This window comes from Schistocerca piceifrons, chromosome 4, assembly GCF_021461385.2.
Source record: "Schistocerca piceifrons isolate TAMUIC-IGC-003096 chromosome 4, iqSchPice1.1, whole genome shotgun sequence".
NCBI lineage: Eukaryota > Metazoa > Arthropoda > Insecta > Orthoptera > Acrididae > Schistocerca > Schistocerca piceifrons.
This window is the reverse complement of record NC_060141.1, coordinates 498,275,831-498,292,746: the sequence shown is the minus strand read 5'-3', so window position 1 is coordinate 498,292,746 and position 16,916 is coordinate 498,275,831. Positions and strand designations below refer to the sequence as shown.

Below are 16,916 nucleotides of genomic sequence, written 5' to 3'. Positions count from 1 at the left end.
GTAAACTTTATACATCATAACTTAAATTTTAATGAAGGCAATGGTAACATACGGTGCTGAAATATGTACACCAATAAAATTTGATGAAAAGCAACTTGACATACCTTTAAGAAAGATCTTCAAATAAATTCTTGGGCCAGTGGAAGAGAATGGTTTCTTGATGACTAGAGTTAGATACATATTATATAACCTATATAATGAACAAGACATTGTCAGTCATATTAAGATTAGAAGGCTGGAATGGGTAGGACATATACCGAAAGATAATAACAGATTGAATGCGAAGATTCAGATCCTGAGAGAAACAATAGAGTTGGAAAGTAAAGCAAAGCAAAGGTGTGAGGAAGGTGTCAGAAATAACATTGGGAAAATTGCAATTCACAATTGGACAAGTAGAGCACTAAGCAGGAAAGAATGGTATAATTTATAGAAGGCCAAGGCTCACAAAAGGCCGAGGTATTTATGACGCTGATGAAAATAATAATAATAGTTACGGTCAATGGAGGATATGTTGAAATTTCAGAAACCTCCAGTTTATGAGAATACTTGGAGGAAAACAATTCCAACTGTTGTCACTGGAATGTAATTTCATGACTCTGACAGCAACAACCTGTCACATTTCAAACCAAATGTTCTTCTACTGATTGTCACTGGTAACTTGGAAGCACAACAATGCAATACAATCAGCAAAGTACTGCCTTGCATAGAAACTAATACAACACGAACTGAAACCTGAATAATCAATTCCGTTGTGTAAACTGTGCATGTTCAAAGGTAGATCTGTACTCGCGAGGCTGGCGAGCACCCCAAGGTGCAGGCAACGAACATTACAACAATCCAATGCCCTACTTCATCTTTCTTTACTTGACTCTGCAACTGATGGTTTCAGAAGCAGAAGCACAGTGATCTGTAACAAAATGACTCAACATTTTTCACCATCAACAAATATTTTAATTATCCTCAGAATTCAAGAAGACTTTCAGTAATCCCCAAAATTTCCCAACTTTTTCAGTACATTCCCCAAACATTTTGAATTTTCTGAAATAGGACATTTTTAAGCCATATCGTTGTTCTAACTGTTAACATAATTTATATTCTCTGGCAAAATCACATTTATGTTTTCAGACTTTCAGTTTTGATAATTTCAAATGGTCATGTTCAGAGCAACGTGCTAGACAGAAGGACCACCCATTGTCACTAAAGTAAAACGTATTCTGCTAAATTTTATTCAATTGAAGTAAAACCAATTGTTACTTTTGTGAGTATAACATAAATCTGTAATTATGGAACCCAGCAGTATTTACATGCAAAACACTATTAGAGCATATTAACTCTTCATAATAGATTCTACATACCAGGTACAGTTTTATTCGTAATATCCTCCTCACCATTTGCTCCCCGGCTTCGTAAAGAACCAGGCCTTCGCCATCTTGAAGGGTCATCTATTTCCTGTGGCAAGTTAGATGGCATGGACGGACTCTGCACATAAATAATTTCTTCTTAAATTAATGTGACTTAAAAAATATTACAATTTTATTGCTAAGCAGAGAGTAAACAGAGAAAACAAACGTCTGCAAACTTTACATGTAATGACAAACAGCAAACACTGATACCAGCCCACAGCATTTTTTTTCCTTAAGTGTTGCATCAAGATATTGATTTTCTTTCCATTTTAATAGAAGTGTGTTTTGAGACTCCAAATTATGTTTTGTTCTCCAAATAACGGAAGTGCTTGTTGGCACCAGCAAGTCCCCTCCTGATATCAGCCTCAGACTCATTCGGCATAGATTTCTCAGCCATTTCTAGAAACGGCTGACACTGACGCTAATAAATCCCAAATTTAACAATGGTGAGACCAACAGGAAGCACTGTGGCTTTAGGAACCAATACGTAGCTTAGGTTTGGTTGGTTGGTAGTCAGGATGTTCAAAGAAAATTTCAACGTGGCAGTTTTGGCACTGCTCTACAATCATGACAAATGTGGACTTTAGATTACACCGTCAAAATGTAGTCCGCAAATTTTTCAACACAGTGCAGTGTGCAAGCATCATGTTACAAATTCTGCATCCTTTTTGGAAACACAATATAGCAAGCTGAGGAGATGAGGACTGTATTCGTGCAGTCATAGGTTTTGCAAGTCAACTGTACCAGTCAATTTGCAGGTTGTTCTGAAAGATTTCTAATGCTCATATCGTCAAAATACAGACTGTGTGTTACATTTTACTCAAACATCCCAAAACAGGTAGCTTTCAAACACATTTTGTCACACCTATATTATTCCAATCAACATTAAATAATTTAAGTGATTGAATTAATGAAATAAATCACTTATGAAGAAAATTTGCAAAGTTTTTAAAGCATAACAGGTACCAAATGTGCCTGTGTGTTTTTATAAGTTTATTTACTGTTTCTCTACTTAGAAGTATATCAAACAGGGGCATTTTTGGTGGTTATTTTTACTGATACTCAACAGGGTATTTTCAGTTTAATATTTTTCTATTTCAGATTTTTAATTTCCATTATCCCTCTAATATTATTGACACATGAATAAAAATATGTTTTGCCAGTTTTTTCAAACTTTATTTTGTAAAAGAAGGTGGCATTTTCCAAGTTTGCCGTGTTAATATTATTTGTTGATCATTAGTTTCAGCATTCTTGGCCATTCTCAAGTGATTCCATGGTTCTGCAACAGAAAAATATGCCTTACAAATTGAGATGACAGTGTCTTTAAATTCTGTTTTGCATTTGTGAACCAAAACAAACAGAAAACACAAGTTTAAAGATGCCGACATCTTAATGTCTAAGGCATAGTTTTCTATTGCAGAACTACAAAATCACTTGAGAATGGTCTAGAAGGATGCAACCAGCCATGAACAAATAAAATTAAAACAGCAAACATGGAAAATACTGCCTTCTTTTAATAAATTCATTGCTGTAGTACCCGTACTGAAGAAAATTTATTTCTTAACTCAGATTTAATTATGATAAAATATGTACTTCACAGATATTAATGAAATACGTGTACCTTTTAAGTAACTTCAGAAACAGATTCAGTACACAACTGTCAAATGTGAGATGCAGTAAGTTTTGTGTACTTCCTGTCAAATTAAGTTCTTAGGGCACAACACGTTCTCGAACTCCCCACAGCAGTTACATAAAAATTGCAATTACTGCCCCTCCGATAAATTTCTGCAAATGCCCTTGGAAGTACTGTAAATCTTCAGCACTCTGAGATGAATTTTAATTATTCAAGGCACTCAGTATCTTTTAATCCTATTTATCACTGCATTCCTGAATCAAGTAATCAAACTTCTTTCCCATTATCTGGTCTATGTCTGTTGACATGTTTATTTCCAAAGCCTTTGCAAACAATAGCCATTATGTAACTGAATATTTCTATTTGCCTCACTTCATTGAAATAATATGTTACGAACTGTCCAGAAGAGATCAAAAAACAGTTTTTATCCTTTTTGTATTAAATTGCCGTTCCTTGATAGAAATCACTTACAATAGAAAGTTTCTTCAATTCAGATGTCTTTTCGCATGAGGTGGGTTAACTCTGCATGTTCTTTCACCAATGAACTGAGCACAATTTGAGTATATCGAAATTTGTTACAGTTCATCAGCTAACTTTTCTGAAACTACTTTCATTGTAAAGACACTTACCACTTCCTATGCAATTAGAAACACTGCATTATATTTCCAAGTGAAGCCACAGTCTTTGCAAGCACTTCTCTTACAGCAACAAGCTCATTTTTCGACTCAAGGTACTCTAAACGGCTGCAAGATCCTGCACAGTGGTGTGAACATTATGTCTGTACTCTCAGGCCCTAGGGGCATGGGGTTGCTGAGAGCTCACACAGCATTCAGTGTGGTTAAGTGTGGCTCTCCAGAACCCACAGATTCGATATTCACATGACAACTGTGGGATGCCACTCAATGAGAGCAGAAATACCGTGAAACAATAAATTGCAAGCATGACAGACTGCTTTCTGCCAGTTTTATTTCAACATTTACTCACAGGTGTTTCTTGTTGTTCTTACACGAGATGTAACACAATCTTTTCACACACACCCCTTATTCAAACATGATTTCTGAATGTGGAACCTGCTGCAATTGCATAAATTTTCCTAGTATACAGAATGGCATTACTCCTAGCTACTTTGTGTAGGTTTACTGCAATGTTAATCATCTGCATGTTCAATCAAGTAGTACACTTCACTTCATGGAAAATTTGATTTTTATTGCATGCCTCATTAATTGTGTTACTGTCTTAATGGCCAGCAGTGTAATTAATGATAATGTACTGTTTTACTCATTGTCAAAATAACAGAGAATTATCAAAGATCGAAACTTGTGGCAGAAAAATAAAAAACAGCAACAGCAGCTTTGATGGACTGATAAATAACTTGCACAATATCTACAGGATGTAGAGCACAAAAATGCAAAAATAAATAAATAATTTACAATGTACAAGATTGCTACTTAGCATAAAGATGACATGTTAAGTTGCAGACAGCCACTATTAAAACACTTACACAAATTACTGCCAACTGTGGTAGCTTGGGCCAGAATGCAACTATCACTAGGGATGGAAGCAGCAGAGGGGGCGGGGAAGTGGAACAGATAAGTAGTGTACGGGTGAGGAGAGACAGGAGTGCTGTCTGGCGAAGTGCGCAGGGACTAAAATGCCAATAGGTACAGTGACAGAAGGTTGTGGGGTAGGGAGTTGGGGGAAACAGAGCAAAAAAGGAAAGGAGCAGGAACATACGGGTGGGTGCATTGGCAGAGGGTTGCAAATAAAGAGGGTAAGGAGATGAGAATGGGGGGTGATAGGACAGATGGCGTGGAAACTGTTGGGTCAAGGGTGTTGGGACAGTTTGTTACTGTAGGTTGAGATGTAAATAATAATGGGAGCAGAAAATGATTTGTATGGACAACTCCCACCTGTGCCATTTAAAAAAGCTGGTGGTGGAGGGGAGGATCATGATGGCTCAGGTAGTCAAGCAGCCATTTAAGTCAAATGTGGTACGCCACAAGCATACTTTGCTCTTAGCCACAGTTTGGCGGTGGCTGTTCATTTTGGTTGGTGGCAGGTTGATAGTCACTCCAATATAAAAAGCTGTGCAATGATTGCAACAGACCTAGTAAATGACATGGCTGCCTTCACAGGTGACAGTACTGGAATAGGAAGTGCTGGATGTGTGGATTGGGCAGGTCTTGCACCTGGGACTCCCACAGCGGTATAATACTTGTGGCAAGGAGTTGGGATTGGGAATGGCATAGGGAGGGACGAGGATGATGGGGAGGTTGGGTGGGTGACGCAACACCACTTTAGGAGAGGTAGGAAGGATCTTGGGTAGGATGTCCCTCATTTCAAGGCATAATGATAAGTAATCAAAGCAATGGCGATGGTTGTGGTTCAGCTGTTCCAATCTGGGGTGGTACTGGGTGACGAAGAGGTCGCTAGTTTCTGGTCGGTTCATGGGTGTGGGAAGAGGATTGGTGGTGTAAGGGGAAATGGCACAGGAGACCTGTTTGTGGATGAGGTGTGGGGGGGCAGTACCTTTCTGTTAAGGCCTCAGTGATACCCTCAGCATACTGAGCACGGTATTTCCTGTTGCTGTAGATACGCCATCTCCCAGCAGGCCAGGCTGTATGGGATGGACTTTTTTGTGTGAAAGGGGTAACAACTGTAAATGCAGGTACTGTTGGCAGCAGTGGGTTTAATGTTGACAGAGGCCCAGATGGAGCTACTAGAGAGGAGTAGGCAGTGTCTAGGAAGGTGGCACACTGGGTTCAGGAGGACCGGGTGAAGCAGATGGAGAGAAGATGCTAAGGTTCTGTAGGAATGATGATATCATCAATGAACCTGAACCAGATTAGGGTACAGCTTTTTGAGAGTCTAGAGAGGCAGTCTCTAGATGGCCATATACAGGTTGGCATATGAGGGTGCCATGTAGGTGCCCATCGCTGTGCTGCAGAATTGTGTGTGTATTTAACTTCCTTTCAAAGGAGAAGTAGTTGTGATTAGGATAAAGTTAGTAAGGTGTATGAGAAATGAAGTACTGGGTTTGAAGTCTGAATGAAATTGGGAAAGATAGTGTTCAAAAACCGTGGGCATGAGGGATGTTTGTTTGTGGGGAGGTGGTGTCAACAATGTTGAGTAAGGATCCATGTGATAAAGGTGTGAGGATAGTGGTGAGTCAATGAAGGAAGTGGTTGGTATCTTTGCTGTAGGAGATTAGATTACAGGCAAATGATTTGAGGTGTTTGTCAGTTAGGGCCAAACTTTTTCAGTGCATGCACAATAACCAGCTACAATGGGGCATCCAGGATTGTTGGATTTGTGGATTTTGGGGAGCATGTAGAAGGTGGGTGTGCGGTGTGTCATTGGGTTAAGGAGAGAAATGGACTTGGAAGAGAGGTTTTGGAAAGGGCCTAAGGCTTTAAACAGGGATTGGAAGTTGTTATTTAAGGTATGGGATCACTCTGGCAGACCTCAAAATAAATCCTGACCTAATCACCCTACTGGCTAACAAAGGTTCCTCCACTGTTATGGATTACAGTGACTACTTGGTAGAAGGTCTCCGCCAATTATCTGATTCCTCCACCTATAAACTCTGCCAGAGAGATCATCCCAGAAGTCCAACACAACTTCCAAACCATGCTTAAAGCCTTAGGTCCTTCCCAGAACTTCTCCTCTAAATCCATTAACCTCCTCACCCCAATGACACCCCATACATCCACCTTCCACATGCTCACCAAAATCCACAAACCCGACATCTCTGGATGCCCCACTATAGCTGGTTACTGCGCCCCACTGAAAGAATTTTGATCACCACTGAACAATACATCCAACCAACTGCCCTTAATCTAACGTCCCACTTCAAAGATACCAATCACTTCCTTCACCGACTCTCCACCATCCCCACACCTTTACCTTCTGGTTACTGGTGATGCCATCTCTCTATACACAAACTTCACTCATGCCCATGGTCTTACCACTTTGGAACACTACCTTTCCCAACATCCGTCAGACTCCAAACCCAATACTTCATTCCTCATACACCTTACTACCATCTCTCTATACACAAACTTCACTCATGCCCATGGTCTTACCACTTTGGAACACTACCTTTCCCAACATCCATCAGACTCCAAACCCAATACTTCATTCCTCATACACCTTACTAATTTTATCAGAACCCGCAACTACTACTCCCTTGAAGGGAAGTTAAATGTACGAACAATTGAGCAGCATAGTCATGGGCACCTGCATGGTGCCCTCCTATGCCATCTAGAGGAGACCTTCCTGGCCTCCCAAAATGCCATATCCCTAGTAAGGTTCAGGTTCACTGATAATACCTATGCAACTGTTATGGCGTAAAGGCAAGTGCTGGCACGCCAGTTGGGAATGAGAGAGCAGAAAGGGCTGTGAAGAAGACATCAGCCAATTGCACGTTGATTGACCCCTCTCCACGACAACAAGATAGCAGTGGCCTCTAAGCGAAGAGAATGTAAGCGCCGGCCCGACTGGCCGCGGCCCAGTTCTACGAGAAGCTTCAAAACCAGTGACCTGAACAGAACTGTTAAAGCTCATTACTTTGCTTGTACATTCTATGTAGGTAGCTCAAACTTGGAATTGTTATACTGAAGAGATTTCTTATCTTGTCTGTTGCCCTTTGCCTGCGACACATCTGTTTCACACGAAGTTAGGTATTGTATTTTTTCCTTTTTGTAATAAAACTCATTAATACGATTTGCTTGAAGTGTTGTCTAGTGATCCAAGAAAGTAGGTTTCTTAGACACCCCATATTCAATGACTAGACAGGATTCAACAGCAACCTCAAAATCTTCTCTTCCATCCACTTCACATGGTCCTCCTGAACTTAGTGTGCCAATTTCCTAGATGTTGCCTCCTTCTTTCTGATGGCTCCATCCGTACCTCTGTCCACATTAAACCCACCAACTGCCAACAGTACCTGCATTTCAACAGCTGTCATCCCTTTCACACCAAAAACTCCCTCGTATATTGGCTGCCTACCTGGGGACAGTGTATCTGCAGTGACAAGAACTCTCTTGCTCAGTACACTGAGGTTCTCCTCAAGGCCTACACAGACAAGCACTATCCCTCAGACCTAGTCCGCAAACAGATCTCCTGTGCCACTTCCCCTCACACCCCCAACCCATTTGTCACCCATTACCACCCTGGACTGGAACAACTGAACCACATCCTTTGTCAGGGCTTTGATTACCTATCACCATGACCTGCAATGAGGAGCATCCTACCCAAAATCCCTCTCGCTCCTCTTAAAGTGGTTTTCCATCACTCACCCAACCTCCACAACATCCTAGTTCACCCGCATGCCATTCTCAATCCCAACCCCTTGCCACAGTGGTGCAAGGCCTGCCAAATCAAACCCAACCAGGCACTTCCTATACCAGTTGGATGGTTGGCTGATTTGAGGGAGGGGACAAAATAGCAAGGTCATTGGTCCCACCAGATTAGGAAAGAATGGGGAAGGAAATCGGCCATAATCTTTCAAAGGAACCATCCCAGCATTTGCCCAAAGTGATTTAGAGAAATCATGGAAAACCTAAATCAAGTTGTTCAGACACAGGCTGGATGGTTGTCCTCTCGAATGCAAGTCCAGTACGCTGACATCACTGCACCAACTCGCTCGGTCCTATTCCAGTCCTGTCACAGTTTATCCTACCCCATCAGGGGCTGGGCCACCTGTGAAAGCAGCCATGCCATCTACCATGTCTGCTGCAATCATTGCATGGCTTTTTATATTGGTATGACTAACAACCAGCTGTCCACCAGGATGGATGGTCAGTGCCAAATTGTGTCCAAGAGCGAAGTAGACCACCCTGTGGCACAATATGCAGCTAAGCATAACATGCTCGACTGCAATGGCTACTTCAGTACCCAAGCCATTGGGATCCTCCCCTCCACCACCAGCGAAAGTTGAACTGTACAGGTGGAAGCTATGCTTACAACACTTTCCCTGCTCACATAATTATCTTGGCCTCAACCTACAGTAACTACTAGCCTCACACCCTTCACCCTCCCTGCTCTGTCACCTCCTCCCCAAGCTTGTCTTCCACCCTCTTTGTTTGCCGCCCTCTGCCAATGCACCTGCACATCTCCCCCACTCCTCCTCTTTTTCGTTCCCTGTTCCCCATCTCCCTGCCCTACGAGCTCCTAACACTCCGCATGTTGGCATCTAGTCCCTGCATACTCTGCCAGACAGTGCTTCTCTCTCCCTCCACCCGTACACTGCTACCCCTTTCCCTTCCCCATCCCCTCCAGATTGCTCCTTTCATCCCACATGATGTATTTTGGCCCGATCTGCCAGTCTTGTGTGTGTGAGGTGTGGTTGCTTGTGTGAATGAATGGTGTGTGTTTCTCTTTCATTTTCCGATGAAGGCTATGGATGAAAGCATATGTGTAGGTGTTTTAATAATACTTGTCTGCAACTTAATGTTTTATCTTTACAGTAAGTAGCAATCTATATTTTCCAAAATTGATGATCTTCCTACCTAGAGGATGATCTTCCTACCTGGAGTTTCCATTGTTTAATAAATAAATTTACACACCCTGCTATCACAACTAATGCTTCAAGCACCTTAATAGGTAAAGTCTTTACAATATAGCTTACAATGATATGCTGCAAATGGGAATCGTGTGTGCTTTAAGTTTTAACACAATCTTAAGTCGTACCTTGGTGCCTTTTAGTTCTGTGCTGGGTATTAGCCCATGCCATTCTTCTATCTTATGCACAGGAGACTTCACAGAAAGTGATAAAATATTTGATATTCATAGGCACACCATATATTCATTAATTACTGTATTCCTTTTAGGACTGGTGAACTTTATCAAGTCGTATGAATGATTACTGCAAGTGTGTTGGTGACTAAATTTGTTGCATGCATGTCTACTGTTTAGTTCAGTTCTGACACTTTCCAATGTAAAGATCAATATCTTATGAAGTAAGACTCTAATATTAACACCATTCACATTTATTTATTTATTTATTTAGTACTGTAGTGCTTCACCCTCTATTATTGTTGAGAAAGTCATGATGTATTCTGAATGAGGAAAGGTGGCATTCCATTTCTTCTTTCTCTGTAGAATACTCCTGGAAGTCCAACACTAAAGTACTCACATATGAATATATCTATTGTCACTCAAAATCGGTTCAACACACTTTCATGAAAGCTCAATACAATCATTTGTTGCTGCATAAGCTGCTGTTCTCAACGATTTATGAAACAACAACCTATCTGAAAAGAATGTTGTTTTTGAAATAAATACTAACTCTACTCATCCACAAGAAATACACAAACGAGTTAATGTGTATCTATGACTACTCAAAATCATCTTAATTATTTGACTTTGCCTACAGTTTTCCATATCATTTTGAAATAGGTGGTACACTCTACAGTTTACTTTTATTGAAGGATGCTGGTCAGCTGAATTCACCTTAAAGCAGTTTACCCTCTCTGCACATAGTAAAAGGAACCTGAACATATGACCCAGCTGCATCCACTGTAATTTAATGAACTCAGTCAGTCTTACCTTTTAAAGCCTTTTTTTAGTAAGTGTAAGGTACACCTATTCTGGCATCAGTTCATCGTCCCCAATACCAAATCATCATCTATACCACTTCCATTCCACACTGGGCCCCCTCCAACAATTAAAGTACTGTATTCAGAGACTTCTTTTCCCCTTCACAGTATGTTATTTTCAAGATAATTATAAGCTATTAAAATCTGTTGTGTTGTATGATTACTTACGTTAGGAACTAATTTGTTGGTTTCTATGCTTGTTGTTTTGGCAGTATCATCCCTATTAGCCTTGTTTTTCTTCTCTGAAAAGATAAAGTTAAAAGTTTTGTTCAAAATTTCAAAGCTCTGACAAATTTCAAATCACACACACACACACACACACACACACACACACACACACACACACAGTACTCTGTGTGTTAGTGTACACTACTTGTGCAAGCATTATCATATGGACAATATGCACTTATGAGCCAAAAATCACGATCACTGCTCACTGCCAGACTGAATGTAACCTGGTAACAATGAGGGCATGCAATGCACAAGGGAACGTAGATAATTAGAGCACAGATGAACAGAAAAACATTCTAGCAATAATGTTGTTGTTATGTCCTTCAGTCCAGAGACTGGTTTGATGCAGCTCTCCATGCTACTCTATCCTGTGTAAGCCTCTTCATCTCTGAGTAACTACTGCAACCTACCAACCTACATCCTTCTGAAACTGCTTAGTGTATTCATCTCTTTCTCTCCCTCTACGATTTTTACCCTCCACACTTCCCTCCAATACTAAATTGGTGATCCACTGATGCCTCAGAACATGTCCTATCAACTGATCCCTTCTTTTAGTCAGGTTGTGCCACAAAGTCCTCCCCAATTCTACTCAGTACCTCCTCATTAGTTACATGACCTACCCATCTGATTTTCAGCATTCTTCTGTAGCAACATTTCTAAAGCTTCTATTCTCTTCCTGTTTAAACTATTTATCAGCCAGGTTTCATTTCCATACATGGGTACACTCCATGCATATGTATACTCTCAGAAAAGACTTCCCGACACTTAAATCTATACTGGATGTTAACAAATTTCTCTTCTTCAGAAACGCTTTCCTTACCATCACAAGCCTACATTTTATATCTCCTCTACTTTGACCGTCATCAGTTATTTTGCTCCTCAAACAGTAAAACTCTTACTACTTTCAGTGTCCTATTTCCTAGGCCATGTCCTACGTGAGCGACAGCTTCAGGCGACAAAACACAACCGCAGGTGTAGTTACAAAATGTCCTACGTGAGCAACATCTGTGTCGCTACCTGTCTCCCGCTGCAACTGGCGATGTTTGAATTCAAATGTGTTTGAATCTTGTCGCTGCAGCGCGCACGACACAGAGCGACACACACGTCTTCTTGGCAACGCAGTGGAGCAGACGCGATGGCAGGTATGAATTACTTAACATACGATTTCAGAAAACTATTTGGTGAAAAAATTTGATTCTTCTGCAACCTATACATTGATATCCTTACATGATAAAGGTCAAAATTTATTTTAGTTATTGAGTACATGGTTGCATGAAATTTTTAAGAATTTGTGGAGGTAAAATCACATTGTGCAGACTTTCCACATAGTTCATTTAAGACCATACATTATTGCGTATGAAATGTAATCAATATATCTAAATTGTATTTAATGTTGGGACTGGAATGATATCTTTTCATTCTTGAGATATTGGTTGTTATATCCGCAGACGGTGCACTCGCTGCGCGTCCGAACCTATCCTGTGCTTTGGGAATCAAGTGGACATAAAAATCGTCGTACCTCATAACAGGTTCAAGATATCTAAACAACGAATTTTGGAAATGACAGCACACAGAAAGGACTATTTTATCATGTGGGTAACGCTCGATACATTTTTGTAAATGCGTGAGCAGAGCAAAAACAAGACTCCCTATAACTTACAACATGAGGTTTTGTCCAAATTTTCATAGCCAAACAAAGGGAGAGAAACAGGTAAATTAGGTATCAAAGTGACCAGCATGAGGTCTAGCTTGGCCTGAAAATATTAACTGCTTGAAAGTAATCAGGGTAATGAATGAAAACTTAATTAATAAACTGAGGAAATATTGAAATATTTCATGAAAAGCTGTAGTAAATGAAGTGTCAAAAATGTCATCTGTTCAAGACCTAGCTATTCTGCATGTAAAAAGTTACATTGGTGCAGTATTTAAATGTCAAAAAGGCTTCCTTCAAATCAAGTACGTTAGGAAGGCAAACAAGGAGTCAGTAAGATCATGCTTTCTGAACAAAACTTGAAATTCAAAAATGGAAGAAATCAGTCAAATATTTTATGAAATGATTTGTGTAAAGGAAATAAGTAGATCAGAGAAACGTTCTACGTGCCTTTGAATGATGCTCGAAATCATGAACAGAAAATGAGGTGCACCAAACGTTTCCCTAATATTTTTTATTTCATACTTTTAGACAAATCATTACACAAAATGTTTGACTTTCTTTTCAAAAATGATGTAAGCTTTTCTTTTACAGACTATTTAGAGTAATTGAAACACTTGGCCTTAACACTGACTGCTGATTAATTATGTTCATAATATCAAATATCTGTAAAATTTCATGGTTCATCGTAATTTATTAGGAATTAAATGTGTGCGATATACTGGGATAGTTATGAAGATCAAGTTCTTTGGCAAGACCTTAAAAATATACTTAGCGATGCAGTGTAGACAGTATACATAAAACTTAGTATACAGAATCTTAACTGAGTCAGTAAAAATATAAGAACAACCGAGAAACGAACCTAGGACCTTTTCATCAAACGTAATTAAGAACTGTATACACTACCACTACACCACAGCTAGCTATTGTTCGCTGGGGCCACTGTGTGCTCATGAGTGTAGTTAGCATGTAATAGTCATTCCTCTGCATTAATTGGCTGCTACAAGTTCTTGATCATGTAAAAAAATAATTCATACTTAATTTATTGATGAGATAGTCAAATGCTCCTCTGCTCATTCACATGTATTCGAAGAACTTGTCTGGTGATCTTCATAGTTGACGATACTTATGAAATTCTCCAGGGAGATCCCTCCCTTTGTAAATTTAATGCACAGCATTCTTTTTGCTTTATTTTTAAAGTGAACCTAATTCTGTAGCCTTACTCTCCAGCTACAGTATTCTACACGTTAAGGACACCGTTTTGTAAAAACGGCTGGTTGGCTCTAAGCAGCCATCTTGTAGCGTGACATGGTCATTCGCACACAGGACACCCAAGGTTTTCACCCAATGTTGCTGTTTGTCGCTGGAGTGCTGCGTATCCAGCAGTCACTCGCTTCTGTTGCTCACGTAGGACACAGCCCTAGTCTAATACCCTCAGCACCACCTGATTTAATTCAACTACATTCTATTATTCTCCGTTCTAATTTTGTTGGTGTTCATCTTACACCCTCCTTTCCTTTCAGGACACTGCTCATTCCGTTCAACTGCTCTTTCGGGTCCTTTGCTGTCTCTGACAGACTTACAACGTCATCGGCGAACCTCAAGTTTTTATTTCTTCTCCATGGATTTTAAGTCCTACTCAGAATTTTTCTTTTGTTTCCTTTACTGCTTGCTCAATATACAGACTGAATAACATTGGAGATAGGCTACAAATGTCAAACAAATCTGCCGACAGAAGCGACTTTGAAGAAGTGCCGATTTCTAAAACTGTCGATCTTTAGGACCTGAGGTATCAGTTGTGAAGATAATCATTAGAATTACATTAGCACAAACCATTAACGTTAGAAACATAATCCTCAGCAATGCATTTGGGAGTCAAATTGCCATCATTTGACTGCTTGTGTTAACCATACATACACAGGCACTTAAAAAGCACAAAAAATAAAATCAAATGAAGTTATTTGGACGTGAAATCCTTGCCTTACTTTCAGTTACTTTTGTAAATACTTTAGGATTAAAGGAGACCACTCACTGAAAAGTAGAAGCATCAAATTGTCGATAGGCACAAACAAAAGAAGGAAAACTTGCTAGTTTAGACTCATCCTTTATCAATGCTATTTTGTGGCAGGTGATCTGGTTGTGGTGAGGGTAGTGTTGAGTGGGGTGGGGTGGGTAGAGGGAGAGGGGGTGGGAAGTAAGGAAAGAGACTGTGGATGGGTGGCTATTGGTTCAGAAGGAGACCAGTTTGCCAGCTAGGAATGCAGGAGGGACGGGTGGCAGGTATAGCTGCACTGACTGGTGTGAAGCAGCAAACGCTTGTGGCTACATGGGGTGTGAACTAGGAGGAAAGGGGGGGGGGGGGGGTGACAGTACAGAGGAAGGGCAAACTTTTAGGTGGAGGACGCAGGGACAGTAGGTTACTTGAGATTGAAACCAGGACGATTATGGGTGAGGAGGATGTGTTACAAGGATGACTTCCATCTGCATAGTTGAGAGAAGCCGGTGGTAAAGTGAAGTATTCAGATGGCTTGGGTTGTGAATCAACCACAGAATCTGAGCATGTTGTGCCAGCTGCATATTGTGTCTCTGGGTGGTCAACTATGTTCTTGACAACAGTTTGGTGGTGGCCATTCATCCTGGTGGACAGCTGGCTGATAGTCATATCAACATAAAAGGCTGTGCAACTTTTGTAGCAGAGTTTATATATGACATGGCTGCTTTCACAGGGGGTGCTGCCTCTGATAGAGTAGGATACGCCTGTGACAGGACAGGAGTAGGTGGTGCTGGGTGTGTGGATTGGGCAGGTCTTGTACCTTGTTCAGCCACAGGGGCAAGTGGTTGGGAGTGGAAGTGGCATAGGAAAGGACTAGGATGTTGTGGAGATTGAGTGACACCATCACTTCAGGAGGGATGAGAAGGATCTTGGGTAGGATATTCCTCATTTCAAAGCAGGATGAAAGATTAGTGTGGTTCAAGTTCACTGATGATATCTTCACGACCTGGACTCAGTGCCGTGACACCCTATCCATATTCCTTCACAACCTCAACATCCCCCATCCTTGTAACCTGGTCCTCCTCTAACCAACATGTCATCTTCCTGGACATTGTCCTCCACCTCGCTGATGGCTCTATCCACACTTCTGTCCACATTAAATCCACTAACCACCCAAACACCAAAAAGCCCCTTCCACAGAGCCTAGACGACTTAGCTGCAGCGATGAGAGCTCCCCTGCCCAACATGCTGTAGGTCTCACAAGGGCCTTTTCAGACAGGTATAAACACCCCCCCCTCCCCCCCCCCCCCCCCCCAAAAAAAAAGTAGACCTAGTCCACAAATGGATTTCCTGTTTCCCATGCCATATCCTCAAATGTTCCAAATCCTGCCACTAGCCCCAAGAATCAGCTACAAAGGAGCTCCCCTTATGTAGCCTTAGGTAGCATATCATAAACACTATGTAGACGACACATTGCTGCTTGTAAATGGAACCAAGGAGACGTCAATAGAACTGCCAGTAAATTTACCTAGTTCCACAAGAAAACTGACTTCACAGCACAGTTTGAATGTACTGGTTGTATTTCATTTTAGAACATAAGCGTAAAGAGGCAACTGCAGAATGTGAACTGGAACACACCTTATAGTTCATAACCAGTCTTGGCATCCATAAATTTATAAAGAAGTAGCATTAATAAATAATGGGTACGATGTAAGGATGGTGAATTGTGTTATCCACATGGGCAAGAAGAAATGTAAAGAGAAAATAGCTAGGGATAAAAAGATCATGACTTAAGTATTTTGGGGAAATTTTGAAGAAACTGGCAAATATATTTAGATCACTTGATGTAGAAATACTTCCATGTTAGATCTTCAGTCTGATGCTGAAATTTCGAAACGTAATGCTTAATAAGTCTGATTGGCATTCACAGCAAAAAATTCTCCCAACCAAATCAACCAATCGGATACATTTCAAACACAATGTTGGGACAAGATAAATAAATTTGAATATGCAGTTGTTTATAAAACACCATGTTAAGTCATGTGGCAAAATATATAGGACAGACTGGGAGACAATTTTCGACAAGATAGAGGAGAGCATCCTGGTGCTTTTAAACTGGGTTATTACGGTAGATCAGTGGGTGTCAAATGAGACTAGTCATCCCCTGAAAGCCATAGAAGAAGATCTGGAGGTGATGCACATAGGCAAGAAAGGAAAGGAACTTGACCTATTTGAGGAACTTAAAACAGGAATTCTCTGAGATATGTCTGATAATGTCACTAATGCACAAATGGGAGAGAGCTGTATTGCTTTGTTCAATGGGTTTTTGAGATCTTTTTGACTAGTTTTGCATTGATAACCACTACTATGTTGTCTACTCATGTCCCTTGTAAAATCTTTGTAA

The 16,916-nt window shown here is 40.6% G+C and overlaps 1 protein-coding gene across 1 annotated transcript in view; it reads right to left on the bottom strand.

Moving 5' to 3' along the window:
* Window positions 1–16,916, bottom strand: part of LOC124796246 (protein phosphatase 1 regulatory subunit 12A-like) — a 371,361-nt gene that overhangs the window by 186,018 nt on the left and 168,427 nt on the right. The window contains 2 exon segments of the mRNA XM_047260342.1: window positions 1,356–1,479; window positions 10,806–10,879. Coding sequence (XP_047116298.1) covers window positions 1,356–1,479; window positions 10,806–10,879 — 198 coding nt within the window.